Source organism: Hemitrygon akajei, chromosome 2 (assembly GCF_048418815.1).
Source record: "Hemitrygon akajei chromosome 2, sHemAka1.3, whole genome shotgun sequence".
Classification (NCBI taxonomy): Eukaryota; Metazoa; Chordata; class Chondrichthyes; order Myliobatiformes; family Dasyatidae; genus Hemitrygon; species Hemitrygon akajei.
Genome location: NC_133125.1, coordinates 96817505 through 96844351, shown reverse-complemented (window position 1 = coordinate 96844351; position 26847 = coordinate 96817505). Strand labels below are relative to the sequence as shown.

The 26847-nt window shown below is 40.5% G+C and overlaps 1 protein-coding gene across 2 annotated transcripts in view; it reads left to right on the top strand.

Moving 5' to 3' along the window:
* Positions 1-26847, top strand: part of LOC140714608 (zinc finger E-box-binding homeobox 2-like) — a 148052-nt gene that overhangs the window by 80312 nt on the left and 40893 nt on the right. Inside the window, exon 3 of one of the 2 annotated variants that reach the window (XM_073025960.1) lies at positions 26452-26703. In XM_073025960.1, the coding sequence (XP_072882061.1) occupies positions 26452-26703 (252 nt within the window). Of the gene's footprint in view, positions 1-26451; positions 26710-26847 lie in introns of both variants that reach the window. The other variant, XM_073025951.1, reaches the window with a different exon arrangement.

Sequence of the window (26847 nt, the reverse complement as noted above, 5' to 3'; positions counted from 1 at the left end):
GATGTTCCCTCGTGGTTAGCCAAGGAAAGGGAAAAATTATACAGAGGTCTTCCACCTTTGCTGCTTAAATTATTTAACCAAGCAGGAACAAGACTCTCTTCTGCCTCTTGAGGAGTTGTGGTTTGTAAAGGCTAAAATCGCTTCATCATGCCAAACTGAAAGTATGCATAAATTATTTAGTAAAACCTGAGAAAATCTGACTACTCTTGGGGAATCTTCCCTGCTCCGGCTGCTTAAATTTCAGAAGAGTGGGCAATTTTCTTTTTCTCTTGAAGAAGGCTATGTACGTTTTCAGAGTTTTAGAGCTGATATACATTGGCTTAAAAGAAATGTGATAACTGGTGTGAGGGACTGCTGTACTTTTCCATCCAAATTTTAACTGAAATCATCTCTCTTTTAGGGGATCTTGCCTTTCCTTTCTCAAAGCATTATTTTCCAAAGTGGAGAACAATTTGGAATGTCATAATAAGAAATAAAAATAAGTGGGGAGGGTTTCTGAGACCAGGAAAGAGGTTTTGCAGGAAACCATGTGAAATAGCACAACAGTAATTGCTTATATTCACTGAATAGTTCACTGTCATATTTATTTCAGTGTTGTCAATACATTGAACCATGTCAAACTATTGATTGGAAGTAGTGACCTAGATCCTTTTCTTAATGCCATTCCGTCTTTGACATGTACTTGTATTTCCTTAAGTCAAAGAATTGTTCTGGCATCCAGGCATTAAAGAAAAAAAAGCACAAGATAAAACAGACCAAGCAATGGAGGAGGGGAGAATGGAGCCTTATCATCATGTAGTATCCTGTGACATAAATTTATCTTCTGCTGGCTATAAGTAGCAGCATCTATCTCCTCCCCTCCCCAAATATGCATGTTGGATGTGTTCTGTACTTACACTGAGGAACTGAAGAAGTTGCAGACATATAGCATGTTAGATAAGATTCCATATAAAGCTAATTACTCCATTCTGGACCCAGTTTTAAACAGGTTGTAATACAAACGTCGTAGTGTCATGACAAACAAGTCCCCTCTTACAGAACGAGGTTAAATATCATAATATTGCTAAATGACGCTGACTTCATGGATTACTGACACAACAAATTTCACTTGCTAACCCAGTTTTAAACACTGGCAATATTGTACTTTCCCAGCCGATGCTGCAAACAGAATCACGCTGTCTTCGAGGCCGAGCATATGAAATTAACTATGGAAAATGTGATATGGCAGTATTCCCAGATTCTGTGTTGCATGCATAAAACAGAACTCTTCTCGACTAGGAGTGCTACCTCCTCTTTTCACACTAAGTGTTCTAGATGGCAAATGCATGACTTCAGCTGACAAAAGCTCGTCAGTTAGTATGTAAATTATCTGCACAAAGCTATGTAGATACAAAATGCAACAAAGTGCACGTACCGGCAAAAACTGGTACCAAGGCTAAACAACAGTATAAGGCTATAGGACGTTGGTTGGGGGTGTTATTGGAATGAGCCTCACCATGGTTCGCTGTGCTACAGGTTCATAATATTCTGTTTTGATAGAGTCAACTGCTGTTGTTAGTGCTCAGAGAGCAGAGGTTAGTCACCACAGAATGTAATTTCTTCTGATCTGACAGAACTGCAGATTGCTGCTATGGGTTTTCCCTCAGATTTCAGGGAATTGCTTTACGGTGACAAATGATTAGCTGTTATCTCCAACTAAATTTGATTCGTACAAGAAGCTGAGTCAGGTAACTTCTTAATGTCTGAGGGTTTCTGACAGGAAATGAAAACAGCTTGTTGGTCACATGTGAATACAAAAAAAATCTTCCCTTTCAAAAATAGATTCTGCTTTTTGCTAATTGGATACAGGCTTTACCTCAACTCTTTGCTGGAAGTGTCTTTTTTTCCAAGGGACTGGGGTTTGGCCTTGGCAGAAATCCCATTTGTGAGAAGCCGGGTGGTAAAAGTAGAGGGAGGGACTGGGAACTGGGATGGCACCGAAGAAGATATTGCAGTCTGCAGGCTATTGTGTTCAAAACTAATCTGCAATTTTGGAAACTGCCAGCTAGAAATATATTTCTCCCTCACATTTGACTCCATTTTCCTTTCAGCTGTAAGTGTTGGTACTCTTGATGCGTGCAGCTGAAATCTCAACCTTCAGTTTTAGTGTGGCATTTATTTTCTTTGAAGTCTTTTTTTTGGTTGAATTTTCTGACACACCAAAGCACATCAACACATCTCACTGGATTCCCTTTTCCTTGATAGATGAATAACATAATTGGCCCCTTTTCTGTTACTTTCCCTAAGTGCAGTTGGGTTTTATTTCACAAGCATGGGCAGGTTATAGAATCCACAGATTTATTTGCATGAAAGGATTATGGAGACACCATCCCATCTGTTGCCTACACACTCTGGATTTTCTTTTAGACATAAAAATGTGTTAAAATTCAACATGATTCACACCATGTTGTCTTAGTGAAAAAAATAGCTTCTAGCTTTGTTCAAAATATTAAAGTAATCAGGGAAATAAAAGAAAATGGAGAAAATACTTTGTTTCAAAATATTGAATGAGTTGGTGAAGGATATAACATTTTTCTCTTAGAGTCAGGGCCCGTGTTTTTTTAGTGGATATCGAATGCTAAAGGCAAGACTTCTTTCAAAAAGAAACTACAGTGAACTTTAAGAGCTACGTTTTCAAACTTCATAAGCTGTTGAGAAAGAGCCCTACTCGTTTGTTAGTCGCCACTAGGCTTCAGTTGGTTTCCTGTGTTGAAAGAAGCAGCCAGCTCTCCTGTACCCACGTAAATATTTCGCTTTTCCTTTCCTTCTCCCTCTTTGAGGGGGAGAGGAAGAATAAAACATTCTAGCTGCCTGACGGTGTCAGATTAAATACTGAGATGGCGACAGGAAGAAGGCTGGAAGGAAAAACAAAAGACAGGGGGGTGAGAGTTATCAGGTTTTAGGCGGAACGGGATGCTTGTCGGGCTCCAATTTACAGGATCCAAACAGATTTTAGTTGACACAATCTGCAATCATTACTGCCAGAGCACAGCTAATTAAGAAATTAGCTTCAGCAATTGTTTGCTTGCATCTTATGTGATGAGTAGGTGAATAATGTCTAGCTGCTGATGTACCTAGTGCCAGACATATTCAGCCACATTAATAAAGTACTGCCTTTTTCTGAGGGAGGGTGTGGGAATATAAAATATGGTATTTAGTCTTGCAGTAATGACATGTTGGGAAAATCTGAAATATTCTAGACTCATAATTAGTTTTATCCAAATATTTGACTTGCTTTAGGCTGTCAAAACAATGATGATCAGTGAAACGTTAACCCTTGCATTACCTGAAAAGGGAGATTGTAATGTCTCTTAAGTGTGTTTATGTAATAGTGCACATTTTAATGACCCACCCAATGGATTTGGGATTCTTAAACAGAGACAGACTGGAAATGCTAATTTAGAAATAATTTCTCTTAAGTTTCTGTAAACCTGCTGTGGTTGCCTTCTAGTGTGTCAAACTCCTTTAGAAGTATGTCTCTATCAATCATATAATCTAATAAGATGCTTGTTAAAGGACTGCGAGTAAGCACCTTTGTAGTTATTGTAGTTACTGTGTTCATGAAAACCTGTCATGAGATGAAAGTTCACTTTAAAATGTTTGTCACAGTATAGAGCAATTTAGAATTCTACACAACATCTGTAATCAAGCATTGGCCTTTGAGTTTCTGTTACACTGATATTCATTTGGTTAGTTTGGAAATCATCAGCCCTCTGAATGGTCCACGAACCCATGTACACTATGTTGTTACTCCTTTCTGTGCCCACTATCTGTTTATTTTGTAAATTATCGTAATCTTTATGCCTTTGCCCTGTACTGCTGCCACAAAACAAAACACATCACGTCATATAAGTCAGGAACAGTTATGACCCCTCAACTATCAGGCTCTTGAACTGGGTGTTGGGGGGAGGGGGAGGAATAACTTCACATAACTTTACTTGCCTCATCATTGAAATGTTCCCAGAATCTATGGACTCACTTTCAAGGACTCTTCATCTCCTGATCTTGATGTTCATTATTTATTTATTTATCATTATTATTTATTTCTTTTGGTATTTGCAGTTTGTTGTTTTTGCACACTGGTTGAACACCCAAGTTGGTGCAGCCTTTCATTGATTCTGTTTTGGAATATTACTCTATTATGGAGTTATTGAGTATGCCCACAAGAAAATGAATCTTAGGGGTGTATATAGTGACATATATGTATTTTGATAATAAATTTACTTTGAACTTTGAACTTTAAGTCAGTGATAATAAACCTGATTCTGCTTCCGATTTTTGGTTGTAATGTTTATATTGTATATCTTAACTGAATCAGTTATGTAAATTGAATGAAAAGAAAACATAACAAAATGTTTTCTTTGTCACCTTGCTTAAATATCAACTTCTTTGTTTCAACGTGGTCCTGTTGAAGGCTCTGTTGATTCCTCTCTATAGACGCTGCCTGACCCACTGAGTTCTTCCATCATTTTGTGTACGTTGCTATAGATTTTCAGCAGCTGTAGAATCTTGTGTTTATTAGTAACTTTTCCTCCTTTCCATAGATTACCAGCATCTTATGTGTGACCATCAAACGTTCCTCAGATGCCTGCATTTTATCATGTTTTATGCAATATAGGTTATGGGGAGAAAGCAGGAGAATGGGGTTGAGAGGGATAATAAATTAGTCATGATGGAATGTGGGGGAGCAGACTTGATGGGCCAAATGACCTAATACTTCTCCTATGTCTTTTGGTCAATGAAGTTACTGTGAAACACTAGCCAGATTTTAAAAAATATTTCTTATCTACACTTTGCAAGTAATTTTGCCTCTGAGATCCTTAACGGGGAAAGCAGTTTCAGGAGGAGTTTCTGTTTGGCATGTACATAACCCCATGCTCCGAGAGGCAATGGCTCTATTTCCAGCAAAATTCCAGCGGCATCAAAAAGTTCACCCTCATGCATTGAAGTGTAATAAAGTTTTTGCTGGGATGGCAACGTGCATTATTTATGTCAGCAGTGCTACTCTAAAAATTAATTATTTCTAGTGAGAAATGCAAGGGCGTGAGAGATGATAAGCTTATCTCAATTGAGTCTCCTGTGTGCACATGTGCAAACAGGAACCAGTTGAATTTAACCCAGCTTGTTTGGAACCACCTCAGACAGGTTCAATAACAAGTTAGTTAAAAATGATGCAGCCCTTTTGTGCATGTGTGCACAGGAGATTTTGTTTAGACGGCTTTATCAGAAGCTCAACTGCTTCTAGCAACCATCTGTACTGGGTTTGATCTAATACCTATTCAAATCAACATTGAACTGGAGTCAAAAAAGCACGTACCAAGCAACAGGGCCGTTAACTTGAGGCGTCCAAATGTAACAATCCTGTTGGAAGTATTTTAAAACGCGTATCTACTCCCCTCCCAGAGAAATATTTAGTCAATAAAAGTAGCACCATATTTTGTTGGAATGCCTTGATAAATACTGTATGATTGAAGTATCTTTAGTCATTGTTTATTCATTTTTATTTATTGAGGCCCTTCCAGACTGTCAAGCCATGCTGCCCAGCACCCTCTGCTTTAACCCTGGTCTAAACACATGACAACTTACAATGACAGATTAGTCTACTAACCAGTACGTCTTTGGACTGCAGGAGGAAACCAGAGAACCCAGAGAAAACCCATGCATTCCACAGATTCCTTTCAGATGATGTCGGAATTGCACTCCAAACATCGATGCCCTGAGCTGTGATAGCATTGCGCTAACCACTATACTACCGTGGTGCCCCAAATTTTATAACTTAGACGAGGGATGTGAATGCAGTGGGATATGGGATATGTTATCCTGAATGTGAAATTCGTTTGTGCAGTCTTAATGCTCTGGATTCGCATTTCTTTCCCAGTTCCATTGAAAGCTTCATGAGAATCAGTGGATTTCTCCCAACCCCTGGCTGAGACTGAAGTATGTCGTGAAAAGTAAATTTTGAACTAGCATGTGTACCTCACATGCTATAATTTCTCATGTATGTAGAGATGGTACATCAGCAGATTAACATGGTAGAGTAGCGATTAGCAGAACACTAGCGACACAGGTTCAATTCCCACTGCTGCCTGTAAGGAGTTTGTACGTTCTCTCCGTGATCTCATGGGTTTCGTCTGGGTGCTCCGGTTTCCCCCCCCCCACACATACAGGTTAGTGAGATTAATCAGTCATGTATACGTAATTAGGCAGTGTAGGCTTGTTGGGCCGTGAGCGCTATTACCATGCTTTATCTCTAAAAAATCATCGAATAACTATCAGCACAGAAATCTGTCAATGAAAAATGCATAGAGACAAGTAAAGTAATTCTCCAATTTTTAAAAACCTTTGGTAGTCAGAATTTAAAACCAGTTGGCTATGGCTAAAAGAGAAGGAAAAGAGCCCAGGGAGAGGCAATCGGGTTGGGTTGTAAAATTCAAGGTTATACATATTCATAATGAAAGAAAAAAAATGGATCACAGTAAAACTGTTTGAAAAGTCTTTCACAGAATCGACAGCATGGGCTCTCTTCACATTAACCAGGTAGGTAAGTGTTCATTAATAAGAAAAGAATCTGTTTAGGGGTGTTAAAAAGTACAAACAAGTCAAAGCATTTGTTCCCTGTGTAATCTACACATCAATTATCCTGCTGGGCTAATTGCTACTTTCTATACCCCAGGTACCTAAGCATTCACACATATTCAGTCTTTCATGCTCCTGATCAAAACCTATTAGATTGAGGAGATCTGGGGAATATAGCCCTTCTTGTCAGGCAGCCATTTACTCATTGCAAGTAGGTGGGATGGAAAGGAAAGCCATTTCCTGCATCTTGTTGTTACCTGGTGGGGATGCCATTCAGGTGACAAGGATCCTGGCACAGGAGGGGAACAGCTGTGTTTTATACTTAATTTCCATTTGAATGGAACTCTGAAAACCTGGACAGAGACCTAGACTTCACCTGGATCCTATTTCTCTGATCTTTTAGCTACTGAGAGAAGGCCTCTTGACCTCTTTGCAAACCTATTTCCTATCTAATATTTTGCAAAGTTCATGTTGGTAAACAATTCAGCAAAGTTGCTGCTCAAAATGTGTCTTCACACGAATTTTGCTCATTGTCTTCAGGACTATGAATAAAAAGAGTGGTATAGAATAATTTATTTTGGAAAGGCTCCAAAGACCCAATTTTCATGGTTTTATACAGCATGCAGGACAGCACTTTATCAAATGTGGCCACTTAGTCAGCCAACAGAAGGAACTTGATGCTGTGTATATGGATGGAGCATTGTTATGTGTAATTTCATTAGAACAGACTCCTTGGGTTAGGATAAATATTTTCCAAGATGTTAATTCATACTTTTGTTTTTTTGCAAATGGATATAATTTATAAAAAAGATTTTTGTTCACTTTCTCCCTCTAGTCTTATGAGTATTCTATTGCAAACACTGACCCAACATCCATTCTTATGTCACCCAGGAAATATTTTCTCACTGTTTCATTTATACAAAAGTGCAAGTACTGAAATATCCTCCAATCTGCCCAAAATGTAATGCTCCATAGAATTTGAATATGTTGTCCTACTAAAAGTATGTCAAATTCGCAAAGTTTAAAAATTAGTCCCTTGAGCATGCAGTTTGGGTAATATTTGCAAACAAACGAGCCTGTGGACCCATGCTGAAGCTGAGGCTTTGTGTTCTCTTTGGATGCAAGTGCCAGTTTAATTTGACCCTACTGGCTCAGCACCATAACACTATTAAAGGTAGATTTCCTCACCTCAAGGATCACCTCAAGTGCTGATCCAGATCCCTGGGCTGAATCCAATTCATAAGCAAAGATGACAAAGGAGGGCCATCAAATGGATTAAAATGCCAACTTTTACAGAGAAGGGGAGCAATGTAATGGGAATTTCTACAAATATTGGCTTCCAATGCTAATTTTACTGTGACTGCTTTGGCTCAACAAATTTATTTCAGATGGCTATCCAAATGATCATGTCAAAGTGCTCTCAATGTGATATTATGAAACAGACAATCTACTACCTGTTTTTGGTGAGTGCCAGCAATTGAGAAACAGCAATTTCAAGATTGACCTTGTCCAGGCTTCCAGAGGAAGTGATTATCTCCGGATGTGAATTTTTGTTGCAGATCAGACCGAATTTTGGACCACATCAGATTTGTAGCAGCCATTGACTTTTGACATTGTAACCTGGATAGATTAAACAGTACTCTCAAATGAAGAAGCTGCATTAGATAGTTCTCAAAAAGAATGCAAAACAACCTTGAGTAATTCAGATTGTTTTCCATCTGCTTGTCACTGATATTCCGATTTTTCCAGGAAGGTAAAAGAAATCTGTGGGAAAATATGCCGGGAGTGCTCACAATTTTAATTAGGTATTGTGTTACAGAATTTTTTTTAGGCAAACTGAAGACTGGCAAAAGCAAAACTTTTAGTCCTACAGTTCTCATTTAGTTTACATGGTAAAAGGAAGCAACTGCTATTAAATTACTCTTTGAAACATTCTTTACTTATAACTCAAGCTGTGTGGAACTGGGTTGTGTTGAAACAGTGTTCAACATATGCTTGATGTGTTAGCATATAAATTAGTCTTTACTAAATATATATTTAGCAAGTGGATTGAATTTGAAGCATGAGCTTAAAGATATTTGGAGTACTGCATTTATGGGGTGCTATAAATGAATAATTGAAAATGTAAGTTATCTTATTATTTTTACCGTGTTCAGTGTATGGGATACCAAAGGAAAAGGGTCTGTTCATGCCATTCTAATGGAATTTACTGCCCTGTCACAAGCAAGTTACTTGCTATATTAAGCACAGTTCTTGGCTCTCTCTCTCTCTGTCTCTCTCTCTCTCTCTCTCTCTCACATGCACATTCTCTTTCTTCTCTCTTTCTTTCTCACACATTCTTCTCTTACTCCGCTTCCCTTCCCCCTCTCTATCTCTCTGCCTCTTCTCTGTCCACCCTTCCCACTGGTGTACAATAGTAAGAATAAATTATTTTCTTCCTGAATTTATATCATTATTTAATAATGCAGTCACCCATTTGAAAGGTAATCTCAGTTTGAAATATATGTAATGCACTCTGAATGCGTAAATATATAGTTCTGAGCATTGCTTATGCTTGTTATTCTCTTGTACGATGGAAGCACTATTGACTTGCCAAATGTTCATATCTCAAATGATGTAGTGGGGAGGGACTCCCAAGTAATAGAGACCTTTGCACATGTGAAAGCGTTTAGGGCTTCTCTCTAAGAGAAAGGAAGCTGATAGCAATGCAGTGCGACTATCTGCCTGACTTTTGCCACACCCTGCGTTGGACTGATGAGCTCCAGTTTACTGCCCACGTCAGCAGATTCCAGTACCTGAGAGATAGGGTTCAGCAGACTGCTGATGGCATCGGGCCATACAGGCCTCCCAGAACAGCTGAAACTAACAGGAAAGGGATTGCAATCTGAATGCTGCGAGACTGGGCTTCAGAGAAAGGCCACAGATAAGCGCTCCCAGTTTTGAACAGTTACATCCACAACCGACAGATTTCTGCGAGTGCCATACAATGTCTTGTTGAATCCTCAAGCCAGCATTTTACTCGTGTGTGGGATGGTGCAGAAACATTTGTAAAAGCTGGAAAAATATGTTCTTTGGGGCCAGTTGAGAGAAATAAGACAGCAGGTGTGTAAAGGCAAATGAGTGTTAGCTGAAAGCTAGTAGAATAAATGTAAGCTAAAATATTTACCCAGGTGGGAAAATAGTAGTTGTACCTTATACAAAGTGAAAGGTGAAAAACGTTTAATGAAATAAAAATGTGCAATATATTGTGCCTTCTCCCTAAATGGCATGAGTTTCATTTCAGTAGATCAAAGTGCTGATATTAGATACTGGGTCTGGAATAAACTCAAGCAAGCAGCCTTCCACATGTTGTCACATACAGTGGTGAAATAAAGTCGAGGCTTCTGTCCCTATCCTCAGCAGATGATGTCCCTTGTATAATGTTTTATTTTGATTGCAAATTTAACAGATTGACCTATTGCAGAAATCATACATTGATTCGGTATTCTGCAGGAGAGTTTGTGCCATTTTGCTCAACTCTTAGAAACAGTACGGAATTTCACACAACTTCACAGAAGCATTTGATGGCTTTGGGTAGCAGGGGGAGGTACATTTCTACCAATGGAGGAGTAAGTTGCTCCTTCCCTCTGCTAACCTCCAGGGCACCCTTGGGCAAGGCGTAGCACCTACTTAGCAACCACCTCACCCCACCCAGTCAAGGTCACATGAAGCCACGGGAGCAGATTGTGGACGGTCATCTGAGCAGCTGGTGTATATCTCAAATCCTGGCTATGTGACCACTGACACCAGGCAGGCAATCTATGAAGAGTATTGATAATAGCAGGGGTCACCTGTCCTGCAAAGGTACTGCCCAGAAGAAAGCAATGGCAAACCACATCTGTAGAAAAATTTGCCAAGAACAATCATGGCCATAGACCACGATCGCGGCACATAATGATGATAGCTCTGATGTTTGATGGCTCTGGGCCTGTACTTGCTGGAGTTTAGAATACTGAGGGGGCGTCTCTTCGAAACCTGTCGAATACTGAAAGGCCTATATAGACTGGACATTGAGAGGATGTTTCCTATATTTGGAGAGTGGAGGACCAGAGGGTACAGCCTTAGAATAGAAGGATATCCCTTTAGAACAGAGATGAGTAGGAATTCCTTTAGTCAGAGTGTGAATAATCTATGGAATTCATCTCCACAAATGGCTGTGGAGGCCAAGCCATTGGGTGTATTTAAAGTGGAGTTTGATAGGTTCTGGATTAGTCAGGGCATCAAAGGTTACCAGGAGAATGGTATTGAGAGGGATAATAAATCAGTCGTGATGGAATGGTGAAGGTAATTCTGCTCCTATGTCGTATGGCCTTCACGTTTCAGATAGTGTGATGTACTCACACAGCACAAACTTGAATTCAAGAGTGTTAAAGGTAACAAAATGTCTCTGACAGTATAATCTGCATAGGATCAGTTCACTAATCCCAACCATGCTCCTTGGCAAGGGAGGAAGGTGGGGGGAGTGGGGGCTGTACTTGACGAGAATATTTGGGATACAACATTCAGCAGCGGTTTCCCAGATGGCTGTCCTTGCAATGTGAGATCAATGAATGGAATTGGAAAGGACTGACGGTTCAAATGAACATTTTTTTTTTACCTGTGTTCATACTTAGCAATGATTAGATTGTGTGAAATACCACAAACAAGTCAGATGCTGTTGTCACTAATGTGTATATTCGCTTTGAATCAGAATCAGAAGTAGGAACTAAGAATAGATATCTGGGCAGTATTTGTTCTTTGCCCTTGTGCCTAGAAACTATGAGCCTTATTCCAGTGACCCCACTGTGTTCTGTCAAGTTTGCGCCAAGACAGTTTCTCTGGTTGGATCTGTACTATACCGCATGACATATTGATTGACAGAACCGATTAGTTTATTTGCTGTTTATTATTATTGTCACCTGTACAAAGGTACAGTGAAAATTTTGTCTGACATACTGTCCACATAGATCAACTTGCTACAAAGTTATGCTGAGGTTGTACAAGGTAAAACAATAACCGAGTGCACAGTAGAAAGTAGTTATCTCATTGCTTTATGGGTACAGGTGGCCTGGGTTCAATTCCCACCACTGCCTGTAAGGAGTTTGTATGTTCTCCCCATAACCACGTGGTTTCCTCCGGGTGCTCTGGTTTCCTCCCACTGTCCAAAGACATACTGGTAAGGAGGTTAGTTGGTTGCTGTAAATTGTTCTATGAGTAGTTTAGGGTTAAATCTGGGGTTGCTAGGCAGCACAGCTCAGAGAGCCAGAAAAGCCTATTCCGTGCTGTATCTCAATAAATAAATAAACAAACAATTAAATAAATAGACAAAGTGTTGCAGTACAGGGGAAGTACAGTCCATTTAGATAGTGAGGTGCAAGGTCACCATGAGGTAGGCCGTGTGGTCAATAGTCTTATCATACTTGAGATGCATTCAGTAGTCTTATAACAGTGAGATAGAAGCTGTCTCTGAGCCTGCTGGTTTGTACTTTCAGGCTTTTGTAGTTTCTTCCCCATAGGAGAAGGAGAAAAGAGAAGTCCAGGTTTTGATAGCACTCTACAGTTCCAGAGACCCGGGTTCAATTCCCACTGCTGTCTGTGAGGAGTTTGTACGTTCTCCCCATGACCATGTGCTTGGTTTCCTCCAACATTCCAAAGTCAGCAGGTTAATGGGTGTAATTGAGCAGCACAGGTTTGTTGGGCCTGAAGAACCTGCTTCCTTGCTCTATCTCTGAGAAGCTAAGAAATGAGAAGTAATGACAGAGTCTGTTGAGAGGCGGCTGGTTTTTGCGATGTGCTAACCTGTGCCCTAACTCTCTGCAGTTTCTTGTGGTCATGTAAAGAGCAGCTCCCATACCAATCCACGATGCATCCAGACAGGAGGCTTTATATTTGTAAAAACATTGGTGAGGTTCAAAGGGGAAGTGCCAAATATCTTTAGCCACCTATGGAGGTGCAGGCACTGCTGGACTTTCTTGGCCATGGTAGCAACATAGTTGTACCTGGGCAGACTATTGTGATGTTCACTACTAGCAAATTGAAGCAATCAACCCTCTCAATTTCCGTACAGTTGAGGTAGACGGGAGCATGTGCACTGTCGCCTTTCTGAAGCCAATGACCATCTCTTTTGTTAGTTGTCACTGAGGAAGAGGTTGTTGTCACAACACCATGTCACTGGGCTCTCTGTCTCCTTCCCGTCCTGTGACACGTAAATGCTGCAAGGGATAATGTCACGCCATTAACTTGCTTCAGAACCAGGAATTCTAATTTCCGGTATGCTGCTTTCAAAATCCTTGATGGCCTGGCAGCACGGAAGTAAACAAGTTGGACCTCACAAACTGAAAATGCGTTCCTTTGTAGGTTCCAGTGTTAGAGCAGATGCTTACAGAGAGAGAGTGTGTGTGGGTGTGTGTGTGTATATGTGTGCATATACTTATTTTTTCTTTAAACACAGAACACTGAGTTGGACCTTCTGGCCCTTTGAGGCATGCCACCCTAGCAATCCCCAATTCAACCCAGCCTAATCATGGGACCAATTAACCTACCAACCAGTATGTTAGAAATTGGAGCACCCAGGGAAAACCACAGGGAGGATAAACAGAGACTCCTTTCAGAGGACACAGGAATTGAACTCCGAACTCTCAATGGCCTGAGCTGCAATACCATTGTGCTGTCTGCTATGCTACCGTGATGCCCATACCTCTAAATAGACAGGGAACTAAAATACATTTAAAAATGATAAAAATGATGAGTATGTAAGATGGTAATTTTGGCTGTTATTAAAACACGCATATTTCAAGTTTGGTTTAACTTGTTGAACTGAAGAGTTTTCGACAATTGTATACCACCATCAGCAAAAAGTTATTGTAGGAATTGCCTCCTGATGCCTTAGAATGGCACAGAAGAGATCATTGTGTAACTTTAAATGGCACGATACTTTAAGACACACTTTGTAGTTAATCACGGTGCTCCAAACAGTATCAGATTTGAGTCTACTGCTTCTTTGTTACTTGCAACTGTGCTGCCATTGTCCTAGTTAATCATAACGTGTTGGCTGGTGAGGTACAAATGGGTGTTGTACACGTGTCCATTGGTCCCTCCCCACACTTAATCCCTATAAGCAACCAATATGCTACACCTGCCCATTCACCTCCTCCCTCACTTCCACTCGGGGCCCCAAACGGTTCTTCTAGGTGAGGCCACACTGCACTTGTGAATCCACTAAGGTCATCAGTCGTATCCGGCACTCTTCTCTATGCTGGTGCGACCGTCGGAAGTTGGGGGGCCGCTTTGTTGAGGAGCTCTACTCCATTTGGCAAAAGGGGAACTTCCCGGCAGCCCAACATTTTAATTCCGATTCCCATTCCCATTCTGACATGTCGGTCCATGGCCTCCTCTTGTGCCATAACGAGTCCACCATCAGCATGGAGGAGCAACACCTTACATTGTGTATGGGTAGCCTCCAGTCTGATTGCATAAATATCACTCTCTCCTTCCACCCTCACCCTTCCCTCTTCTTCTATTCCCCACTCTGGCCTCTTACCTCTTCTCACTTGCTACACCTCCCCCGGCGCCCCTCCTCCTTCCCTTTCTCCTCTCCTGTCAGCTTCCTTTGCCTGTCCCACCCACCTGGCTTCACCAATCACCATCCAGCTATCCTTCATCCCCTCCCCCCACTTTTTTACTCTGCCTTCTTCCCCCTTCCTTTCCAGTCCCCAAGTAGGGTCTTGGTCCAAAATGACGACTATTTGTTCACTTCCATAGTTGCTGCCTGCCCTGCTGAGTTCCTCCAGCATTTTGTGTGTGCTGCTTTATATTTCCAGCATCTGTAGAATTCCTTGTGCCTATGGTATCATAAATGCTTACAAGTGATTTCAGCTGCTTTGGAAATAAATCCATAGTGAGAATCTTCAGCAACAAATTTGAAAAATAAACAACTAACTTGGTAGCAGCAAATGGCAAGTTAAGCTGTGACTGCGCTCGGGCTCGTTGCTTACTTCTTCTCAATGTTTTTTTTCCATACCTGTTCAAAATCTGCCAGCTTTCTTCCTGTTTCCACCAGTGTATCGAGGGGAGGAGTTCAACAAAAATACTGATTAAATTATGCATGGGAGCAGATAAGATACTTAATTTAGTCACTGCCTTTTTAAAAGCCGTAGGAAGCTAAAAAGAGACCTTTATTTTCTAAAAAGAAATTGGCCCCTTTGTGACAGCAAAGTACCAGCTTGCACACAGGCAAAACTGTAACAATTTTATATTCTCACCGTTTTGTGTGTATTTGGTTAGTTACAGTAATTATGCCCAATAACTGACAGCCGAAATCACGTAGGGGAAGGCAGACTGCTTTCACGCTTGGGCCCTGCTGCAGAACATCTGCTGAGAGATTTGCATATTAATTAACCCATATTAACTCTAATTATTCTGGGAAATTATCAAATAAATTGAATTTTCTAATTTTAACCTTTCTTTTGCTTGATGCGTGTTAAAGCTGATAGGATGTGGTCGCTGGCTCACCTGTGTGACAAACAGAGTTTTTTTTCATTGCCCTTTGGACCTGAGACCTAAGGGAGCCTCTAGAGTGAGTAAGTGTGTGTGTGTGTGTGTGTGTGTGTGTGTGTGTGTGTGTGTGTGTGTGTGTGTGTGTGTGTGTGTGTGTGTGTGTGTGTGTGTGTGTGTGTGTGTGTGTGTGTGTGCGTGCGCGTGCGTGTGTGTGCGTGCGTGCGCGCTTGTGTATGTGTGCATGTGTGTCAGTGATTTTTTTTTGGCATCCTTGCTTGATGGGGGCCCTGTGCATTTGTTGTAAGATAGAACATGTGTGGATGTGTGCACAGATGGCTGAGTATTATGGGGTGAGAAAAGGTGGTACCTCAGAAACAGTTGAACAAACCTTGCTTTGCAAGCCTGTTGCTTAGGATTGAACAAATAATGGGACTTTAATTGAATTAAAGACCAGCTTCAGTCAGTGCCCCATGACAGAAATTATTGAATCTCTCCTTTCTCATTGTTCCATTTACACGTCGCTGAATTTCCTGCTTTTGTGCTTGTCTTCCCTGCCATAAAGCAAGAATCGTAATGCACTGAGCGTCTGCTTCTGTGCTTTTCACTTCTGTCACTTCTTGCCTAGTTTGGTGGGTTGTGAGGTGAGCCTGGTACATACAGTCAGCTGCATCTTTGTCAATTTAACAAGGTCCAAAACTCCCTGGAAACCTAGCAGACAATGACCTCATTTCCAATTTGCAAATGCGCACACCTCCCCATTGAGCCATTCAGGTGATTAACATACTTCCAAATCCTTTTTTTCTAAGCATGACAAATTTGCTTTCATCCAATCAGGTGAATGTCCGTTAACATCCCATGCAACTGATGGGCTGGAAAGCAACACATTGCCTGCGAGCTGTGCCAGACAGAGAAAGCTCTTGTTAATTCCCAGCACCAGAAATAAATATGATTCTTAGCTGAGAGGATTACAAGGCATTTAAGTGTAGGCTGCCCCAACCAGAAGTGAACTTTGTAGTTTTTTCTAAAACAACTGCTTCGCTGCTGATGGAAGGTGCTCGCTTTAAGTCTTTAACTGCATGGGATCACGAGGGGTTATTTGCAGTAAGTTATTTTCTTGTGGACCTGGCTGTCCGTTGTTCATCTGAAGGTATGATTTGATTTTAGTCACCCCTGTAAAGTTATTTTGTAAAGGAAGTTCCAGTGAAAGTTGAGATTCAGTGAGGAAAAGGCTGAAAGTGACTCTGGTGGAGTGACTTATTTTGTTATTGCTCTTGTAGGCAATATTTTATGCCTTAGGTAGAAACAAATAATTGCTGATTTATGGAAGAGATTTTTGGGGAGCTTTGCTAGACAGTTTTGTGTGATTATTCTACAGATACATAATTTAAAAATGCCATATTTCATTCCAGTGCCACCTGGTTCTATATGTATGTATATTAATCAATGAGACTCCCAGGATCAACTTGTGGCCTTGAATTGGAGATGATGCAATTCACACGGATGATAGATAAATGGGGGGCTACGTAGGAGAGATGGGTTGGGTTGATCTGAGAGTCTATTAAATGGTTAGCACAGCATTGTGGGCATGTACTGTGCTCTGGTGTTCTGTGTCTTAAGAGAAGGGTGATGGATTGGACCCATGGTTCCAATCAGTGCTGAGTGTCAGATCCTCTTTTGCTACCATTTCCCACAACTTCATCTGTGCCTCTTATCATCCGTACAAGATGATAAGAGGCATAGATCGTGTGGATAGCCAGAGACTTTTTCCCAGGGTAGAAGTGGCTAATTAAAGATGATTGAAGGAAAGTATGGGGGGGGGGGGATGTCAGAGGTAAGGTTTTTACAGAGTGATGTATCACAAGTCTTGGTTATGCGACCACTGACGCCAGGCAGACGATCTCTGAAGAGTATTGATAATGGGTGGGGGCACCCGTCTTGTAAAGACACTGCCCAGAAGAAGGCAATGGCAAAAGAACAATCATGGTCAAAAACCATAATCACCCACGTCATACGACACAGCATGTAATGATGATCATGATGATGATGGCGTGTGTATGGAACACCATTATAGGGATGGTGGTAGAGGGAGATATATTAGAAACTCTTAGATAGGCACATGAATGATAGAAAAATGGAGGTCTATGCAGAAGGGATTGAGCTTAGAGAAGGTTAAAAGTTTGGCACAACATTATGGGGCAAAGGGCTTATACTGTGCTGTAATGTTCTATGTTCTAGGTTCTAACCAATGGCTCAAGTTCCTCTCCTTTTGTGAGAATAATGCATGGTGCTGAGTGCAAGTGAAGTCAACCAAGAGTGAAACTGGATAGTCAGACTACTTACTATAAAACTTTTCTTAACCTTTGAGCTAAAAGCTTCAACTGGTTGTTTCAGTATTTAGTAGGGAAGAATATATTTTGGTAGTGCTTTTATCATCATTTAAAGTTGCTGTTTTTTAAATAAAAGTATTTCTGTGCAATCTGGCACATTGAGATTATGATCTATAAATTTAGGTGGTGTAATGCTTTATAGAAGATCAGACCTTTACAATATTATGTTTTTGCTTTATTTTCCCCCACATTTGACTTGGTTCTTTAAACACCATTCAGTGGAAGACAAGCACATCAGCTGTCAGCTCTTATTTACAAGCCTACAATTAATGCATTGTTGTCCTTACATGATGCCCCATGCCATCTAATTTGCTTGGTCACAAGTCAGGAAGCAGTTTGCCGCGATGACGTCTTTGCTGAGTGTGATTGTCACTGCTGAACATGTGTGGTTTGTGAAACAGCAATTGGATGCCCCCATTATTAGAATGCCTGGGCCACTCTGAAGGTTGTGCACTTTGTTAAGTTGATTGTTAGTGTTTCAAGGTTGTGCAAAACATTTTGGTAAGGTATAACATTATTATTTAGATCATAATCATCATTACTATATGCCATGTTGTATGACGTGGGCCATCATGGTCTTTCCATGACCATGATTGTTCTTGGCAATTATCTCTACAGGAGTGGTTTGCCATTGCCTTCTTCTGGGTAGTGTCTTTTACAAGACAGGAGACTCCAGCCATTATCAATACTCCTCAGAGATTGTCTGCTTGCTGTTAGTGGTTGCATAACCAGGACTTGTGATGTGAACCAGCTACTCATACGACCATCCACCATCTGCTCCCTTGACTTCATGTGACCCTGATCGGAGGGCTAAGCAGGTACTATACCTTGCCTAAGGGTCACCTGCAGACTATCAAAATAATAGTTGAAATGCACAAGCTTCTGAGTGGGAGGCACACTTAGTGGCCACTCTATACACCTGCTCATTAATGTAAATATCTAATCAGACATTCAGGGCAGCAACTCAATGCATACAGTAGATGCATGCAGACATGGTCAAGTGGTTTAGTTGTTGTTCACACCAAACATCAAAGTGGGGAAGAAATGTGATCGAAGTGACCTTAACCCTGGATTCTTGGTGCCAGATGGGGTGGTTTGAGTATCTCAGAAAATGCTGATCTCCTGGGATTTTCATGCACAACAGTCGCTAGGGTTTAAAGAGAGTGCTGCAAGAAACAAAAATAAAACATCCAGTTCTGTGGGCAGAAATGCCTTGTTAATGAGAGAGATCAGAGGAGAATGACCAGACTGGTTCAAGCTGACAGGAAAGTGACTGTAACTCTAATAACCACACGTTACAACAGTGGTGTGAAGATGAACGTTTGAGTGCACAGTACGTTGTACCTTGCAGAGGATGGCCTACAGCAGCAGAAGACTACAAACATACACTCAGTGGCCACTCTATTAAGTAAAGTGCCACTGAGAGTTGAATCAGTCGATGCTGAGGTGAATGAGTGGACACCTATGCTCACACTCTCTTCACACTAAATGAGTGGACACCTATGCTCACACTCTCTTCACACTAAATGAGTGGACACCTATGCTCACACTCTCTTCACACTAAATGAGTGGACACCTATGCTCACACTCTCTTCACACTAAATGAGTGGACACCTATGCTCACACTCTTCACACTAAATGAGTGGACACCTATGCTCACACTCTCTTCACACTAAATGAGTGGACACCTATGCTCATGCTCTCTTCACACTAAATGAGTGGACACCTATGCTCACACTCTCTTCACACTAAATGAGTGGACACCTATGCTCACGCTCTCTTCACACTAAATGAGTGGACACCTATGCTCACACTCTCTTCACACTAAATGAGTGGACACCTATGCTCACACTCTCTTCACACCAAAAGAGTGGACAGCCATGGTCATTCATTCATTTTTGTGATCTGACCCATTAGATGAGCAACGGTAGTCTTTCATCTTGCACCAGGTGTTGATAATAAATGAGTGCCCAGGACCTTTAAGAGAAATAAGCTGTCTCATCTCGATATCAATATAAATTGATTGTCTGTTTCTAGATTGGGATGGGAAGGGCCAAGGACCAGGGAGAGAAACTTCATAAATATAATTTCACTTTTAATCTTGATTGATAGTTTAAATCAAGTTAAAATAAATTATCCAAACAACTCCATATGTCTTGAACATCAATTTGATAGTTAACCCCAGTTGTTTTATTAAAATTAACATAAAGATATTTTCTAACATCAGTTCTGAGTCACAGATGCATTGAATCATACAGCACAGAAGCAGGCACTTCGGCCTGACTCACCCATGCTGACCAAGGTGTCTTTGTCAATTTTCCTGTCTGAAAACAACTGTGTGTCTCTTACTGCAGTATGTGCATACAAGCATTGAGATTAGGAAGCCACTTGGACCATCATGTCTATTCTGCTACTTAATTAGTTTATGGCTAATCTGATTGTAACTTCAACTCGATGTTCCTCTCTACCGTGGTAACCATTCACCCCTTGTTTATCATGCATCTATCTATCTGTCTTAAAAATGTTCACAGATACCACATCCACCACCCTTTGAAGAAGTCAGTTGCAAATACTTGCAACCCTCCAAGAGAACTAAAACTCTACCTCGTCTTTGCTTGAAATGGTTGACTCCTAATTTTAAGAAGTGACCCATAGTTCTAAAATTTCCCTCATGAGGAAGAAACCCTCAGCAAGATGTATCTTTCAAACAAGTTGCCTTTCGCATGATAAAAACAGAAGCAGATGCAAGTCCATTATGACATACTTTTCTTTGAACGGGTTCTATAGCTTCCTTTGTTTTGTGGCTGTTTGTGGGGAGGTGAATCTAAGGGTTGTATACCCCATAGAGACTTTGATCATAAATGTACTTTGAATTTTGAACATCCTGTATATAGGCTGTAGAGTCATACAGCATTAAAATCAGGCCATTCACCCTGACCATCAAGTGTCTATTGACAGGAATCCTATTTTACTTTTTCCTCCAGATTCTAGTACTCATTTACGCACTACATGTAATTTACTGCTGGTGTTTATCTGACTAGTTCGCGCATCTTTGGTATATGGGATGAACGTGGATCATCTGAAAGAAATTCAGTTAGTCATGGTGATTTTACGTAATTTTCATGCAGATAATACCAGATGTCAAGATTGAACTGGGAAGTTATGAGACAACATCTTTACTAGTTGTGCCACTGTGCCTTCTAGCCCGACTCATCCTTCTTGACCTTTCTGCTGCCTTTGACACAACTGTCTGTATCCATCAACTCTAATGACTTGAATGCACTCACCTGTCTTCACTCTAATCTAATCATTTGTAATCAGATAATCACCTGCAATTCTCACCAGTGTCTGCGGTGTCCTCCTGAATCTATCCTTGGCCTCTTCTATTTGCCATCAGCATTAAAACCTGTCATCATCATCATTATATGCGGTATCATATGATATAGGTGATCATGTTCTTTGACCATGATTGTGCCTGGCAGTTTTTTCTGTATAAATGGTTTGCCATTGCCTTCTTCTGGGCAGTGTCTTTACAAGATGGGTGTCCCCAGCCATTATCAATAGTCTTCAGAGATTGTCTGCTTGGCATCAGTCGTTGCAGGAACAGGACTTGTGATATGCACCAGCTATTCATACGACCATCTGTCACCTGCTCCCATGGCTTCACATGACCTTGATCAGGGAGCTAAGCAGATGCTACACCTTGCCCAATGGTGACCAGCAGGCGAGCGGAGGGAAGTAGTGTCTTGCACCTCCTTTGGTAGAGACACATCTCCACCCCACCACTCCACTAAAACCTATAACACCTTTGTAGAAGTCACAACACCTGTTTCTGCATGAATAGTTGTGACATTCATCGTCACCTTTCTTCATCACTCTACTCCCTCTAAATTGTCTACAGATGGCTTGTGCAAAATATAGCATTGGTTGTGTAGGAATTTCCTTTACCTACGATGTTGCTAACAATCCCTTTCGCCAACGTTGTTTCCCTAGCCTCTGACTCTCTGACTGTCCAAACTGAACTAAGCCATTTGGAAATTCTGTGCGACATCTGTCTCTGAGAATGGCTTTGTATCATGAAATTGCAACATCACTTAGTCCACCTGGTTCCACCTCTAAAACACCATTCTGATCTGAAACTGTTACCTACCTTTTTTAAAATTACTTTGGACCACAATTTCAGTGCACTCCTGCCCAGCATCCTTCATTGGATTCTTCATAAGCCTGAAGTGATTGAAAACCACACTACCTACATCACAACTGACACCATATTCTGGAACCCCATACTTAGGTGACTGTCAATTTGTCTTGATGTTAAAATTCTCATCCATTTTCAAATCCCATCTATAGCCCTCAGTGTTCCTACAACTGTTGGTTGTCTCCAAATTCTGTCCTAGGCAGGTTTGCCTTTGGCATTCTTTTTCCTTAATCTCCCCTTCCTCTTTTATGGTGATTCTTGGTTTATCTGTCTTTCTGGAGAATGGAGTTGAGAAGGATAATAAAGCAGTCAAGATAGACTGGCAGAGCAGACTCAATGGGCTAAATGGCCTAATACTTTTCCTATGTCTTATGGTCTTCTCAGCTTCTGGAAGTGACTTAATATTTCCTTGCAGCTTAGCATCACACCCTATTGGCTAACTCTCCTTAAGCACTTAGAGATGTTTTCTTGTGTGAAAGGGACTCCATAATTTCAAAGTTGTTGTTGAGGATTCTTAAGGGTCATCACTGGAATGCCTAACCTCAGTACACCAGGCAAATACCTGATCAATCAGTTCAAAGTGGGAGCGGATACTAATGTATATTTTATTAAGCATTATGGCAGGCACTTTTCAGAGAAGGTGTTTATTACCCATCTGAGCAAATGGCACGTTTCTGTGCTGTGAATTCTTTATATTTCTTTGCATATAATGGGGCAAGGAGGACTTCAGTCCTGATGTTCTGCATATTATTTTACAACACAGCAACTGATGTGTTGTGGGAATGTTATGGTTGCTGTAAAACCTATGAAGAAGAACTGCCTGGCAAATCTCTTTTATTTTGCAAGGAGCAGCATTGTGTGTCATTTCCACAATAATGATGATATCAATTGCTAGTGATGCAATGGCACGTTGAACATGATTTGCACATTTGCAAACAAAATGAAAAATGGCTTGCCAAACATGGTGTTGTTAATGCAACATGTCCTTGCAACCCTTTATTCTGATAGAATAAAGCCATTTTGAGGTGGAACTGTCTTTTTTCAAGCCAGCTTTTTTTTTTGCAAAAGCAGCTCGATAATTGTTTCTCTGACAATCTCACTAAAGCCATTTAGTTTGTGTAGGTGTCTGGCTGGCTGAGCCTGAATTTCAATGGTTTAGAAAAATGTTGTAGGAACAGTGCAGCCTTAAAAGTGCACAGTAAGTCTGCTCCCATTGAGACATTTTATCTTATCACCATGTACAGTTTAGAAGGAGAAATACAGGACCAAAGCACACACAGCCTTCAGAAATATATTCACTTTGTTTTATTTCATATATGTACATCGTACTTCAATGAAAAGAGCTGGAGGAGCAGTGTAGGCAAACATTTTCTTGGACTTATGAGAACATCTGTATTGCGCTTTAAAATTAGAAAATAAAATCACAAGAGTGAGTTAATGTGGTATTGCTTATGTGTGTGGGTGCATGCTGTACCCAGATCATACTTAGAGCATTATTTATTTTATTTCAGCACAGCTTGCAGCAAGATGGAAGCATAAATTTTATTTTCTTGTTTTATCAGGAAGGGATGTCTAATCTAAAGCCACACTGGTGTGCATTTATGTTTAGGTTTTGTCCCTTCATGTTTTAAGAGTTGAAGTTAGAGTCTAGAGTCTTGCCCTGTTGAAGGCTGAAACCCTGTTAGATGTACTTTTCAAAATATCCCTAAAATGTTCTGCTGTGATACAGCACAATGATACATAATGGCAAGGTTAATATTTTTGTTATAAAACAAAACTTGGGTAGGAAAAATAAAATACTTGTTTGAATAGATGAACTTCCCTTCAGCAAATGTACCATTGAAAATTACGGCTCAAAGGAGGCATTTTCACATTAGAAATAACTTAAAGGCAATTTTGCAACAACAGGAGTTGGAGAAAGTTTAAAAAAATTTATTAAGCACTTTCTTCACATAACTTGAAAAGCCGGGTCGACTATTGTAAGTTAGGCACTGTTGAGCTTGAATGATTTGATCCACTATGGATATCCTTCCATGGATCGCAATGAGGTTTCCACATGCTTAGTTTGCTAAGCTTTGCAGTCATTCACTCGGCAGGAATTTTGCATTGTTCTGGGACTAATATGGGGTTATTGTTTACTTTGGGCCAGCAAATGGACATCTCTCTCTTTTTCTCTCACTCATACCTCCCTTCCTCCCTCCCCTTTCCCTGTCTCTCACTCTCTCTCTTCATCTGTGACTGATTACAAAATAACTCTGAAACATCTTTCAGGCACCCACTCTTTGTAGGTTGAATTAAAACCTGTACAGATGCCAACTTGCAGCCTGATGATTAAAACTTCAGTGGTGGCTCTTGGGTAAATCTAGAAGAGCCATGTGTATGAAATGGCCCACTTTACACCAGAAGCATACAGTACTAGAATAAAGTCCCTACAGCTATTAGGGAAAAAAACTGGATTATTTTTGCCATTTTATATGGAAAAAGAATTAAATCCTTTATTTTGAAATGATAAACAAAATAGTAGATTGTTATTTTAGTTCAAGTTCACACTATTGCCAATTAACGGAACATGTTTTTGTTATTTCAGATATCTAGGTAGATTAGACCATTTCTGTTTTTGTAAACTGCATTAATTAAAAATCTGGAGATTGCACAATTTATTGAATAAGTAGTCTTCAGATTCTGTCAAAAATGCTTTTACTACCAAGTTGATTACTGATTTGCTTTTTTTAAAAAAAAGGACAACTTCAGTATCCATTGGTGTTGTCTTGGTGAGGGAGTGCTGGTTTACCGGTGCAATAAAATGGTAATGTTCAACCAAGCACTATTGTTCCATCTTTCCCACAGTCAAAGTGAGGTCTCTGAGCCAATTGCTGGTGTTGCGGTTTTTGCTTATTGCTCAGAGGAGACATTCTTGTCAAGACAGAAATTGGTATTTATGAAGAGAACAGTATTTACTGTTGTCCAGGTCTCGCAGGTTGGGAAGGTATTCCTGCCCTTTGAGGGTGATATATGTCCTGCTGCTGCCCCTACACTGAGACATGACTTCATTGCTTGTATAGCTTGTGCTGATATTTGTGAGTGCAGTACCTAGTGATTAATCATGTATCACCCTTTTCTCTGAAGTATTTGAATCACACTGCACAGAGCTGCTCACGTGTTATTCAGAAAGAATGCTGTGGACAAGCAAAAGACCTTACAAGGCATGTTTTTTTGTGGAAAAGAAAGCCTTTTAATGCTTGTCCAGCCTTAGATAATTTTATTCACTCCTTCAAGCCCTCTCTTTATTTCCCTTGCACCCAGAGACCAGTTTTTAGGGGATGGGTTGATAGCTTCCCAGGGCTTGGGCCTTTTGTTGTAGCCCGAGACAAATATATCCAGTGAAGCCTTGAACCCTTGTGCAATAAAGTATCTTCGACATGTTGCTAAGAAATGGTTAAACCGCCGTTGCAAAGGAAGGGCGCAACCAATTGTGCCAAGGTATATCTGGACCACACAGCTAGATTGAAGATGAATATCCCCACTTTATGTAAAAAAATCATTTATTTTCAAAGGGCATTTCTCAGGCTGAACTTGGCTAAACCCTTGTGGTCACACCTCTTTGAAAAGGTTTTGTTTCGCCCGTCAATTGGTATTCAAACCAGGACAGCATTTCTGTTTGCCCAACTTTGCTGCCGTTTTCATTTTAATTTGCACCTGTTGTGCAGTTGTTGGAAAGGCAAGTGCAGGCCCGCGGATTGTACAAAGATCATATTATGAGTAGATATGCGCAGCATAACCTTTTTTTGTCTGGCTAATATTTTTAAAGAATATTTTAACATTACATTTTAAAGGACAAACCAATAAATCTTACAAAAGCTGCAGATATCATGCCCTGAAATTGTTAATAATTTAAAAAATATTTCAGTGCTGTACGAATTCATGAGAGCAGGATTCTAAACCTGATACAACCAAAATTCTGTCCCTGCCACTCTGTATAATCTGATAGCTGGCAAGAGCTACTTGAGATAGTTCGGCTGATAAAACCAAAGGATTTCTCTATTAAAGAGTGAAGGAATCAAAATAAGCCTGAAAAGAGTTGGGATTTTTTTTCTCTTGTTTCTTCTTCCCATGATGTCATATAGCTGAGTGGCTTGGCTTTGAGCATGTGTATTTGCATGCAAGTGTGTCCATTTGTGTTTCTTGTGAGCTGGGTTAAACAGTTTCTGGCAGTGTTATGTCTGCATATGTGTATCTGATGGTATGTTTCTTCAGCTAAACTAATGCCCCTGTGTTTATTACACTAATCTTTCTTGTTTAGTGGCAAAGTGGACAATTTATGTACTACCATGCACACTGAATGACTGGAAAGGCAGACTAATGCAGAAGCAGCCACCTTCCATTCAGTTCAAAGACCTTATTTATAAACTGTCTATTTTAAGGGATGCTAGTGTGAGTGCATCAGATCTGTGTGGAAAAATAAACTGGTTTATTTTTGCTCTTGACTTGTTCTGACAGTTGAAACATGATTTGAAGCATAATCTGCATGTTTTGCCAGTGTTCTCAAAATTTTGTAAAGGAGATGGACAATTGTTACATCCTGGTTAGAGGAATTCATTTAAAAAGACATGGCCATGTTTGGGGCAATGCAGGAAATGTTCAGCATTTTGTAGTTCACTTCATGAAAGCTATGGTTTCAAATACCTTTTTTAACCTAACCTAACCCTAGGATCCTCTATTTCCTTTTCTCTTTTGCAGTTTTGAACTATGAGAATGTAGTGGATACGGGTTCAGAAACAGACGATGAAGACAAGCTTCACATTGCGGAAGAAGACAGTATTATAAATGCCCTGGACCGAGATTCCAGTCCAGTGACTATGCCCAACCACAATTCTTCCCCACATGGGAACCAAGTATTGTTGCCAAGAGAGGATGAAGAAAGTGAGAAGAGAGATTGCGTCGTGGACCACACCTGGCACAGCAGGGAGACACTACCAGTCTCAATACATGGTACTGGTGAGTCTATCTTCTAGACTAATGATAGGATCACTGTTCCAAAAATATTAAAACACATGATGTTGGCATTACACAAAACTCATTCCAATTATTTTGACTCAATGCACTGTTTAAACAATGGAATGAGCTAAAAATGTT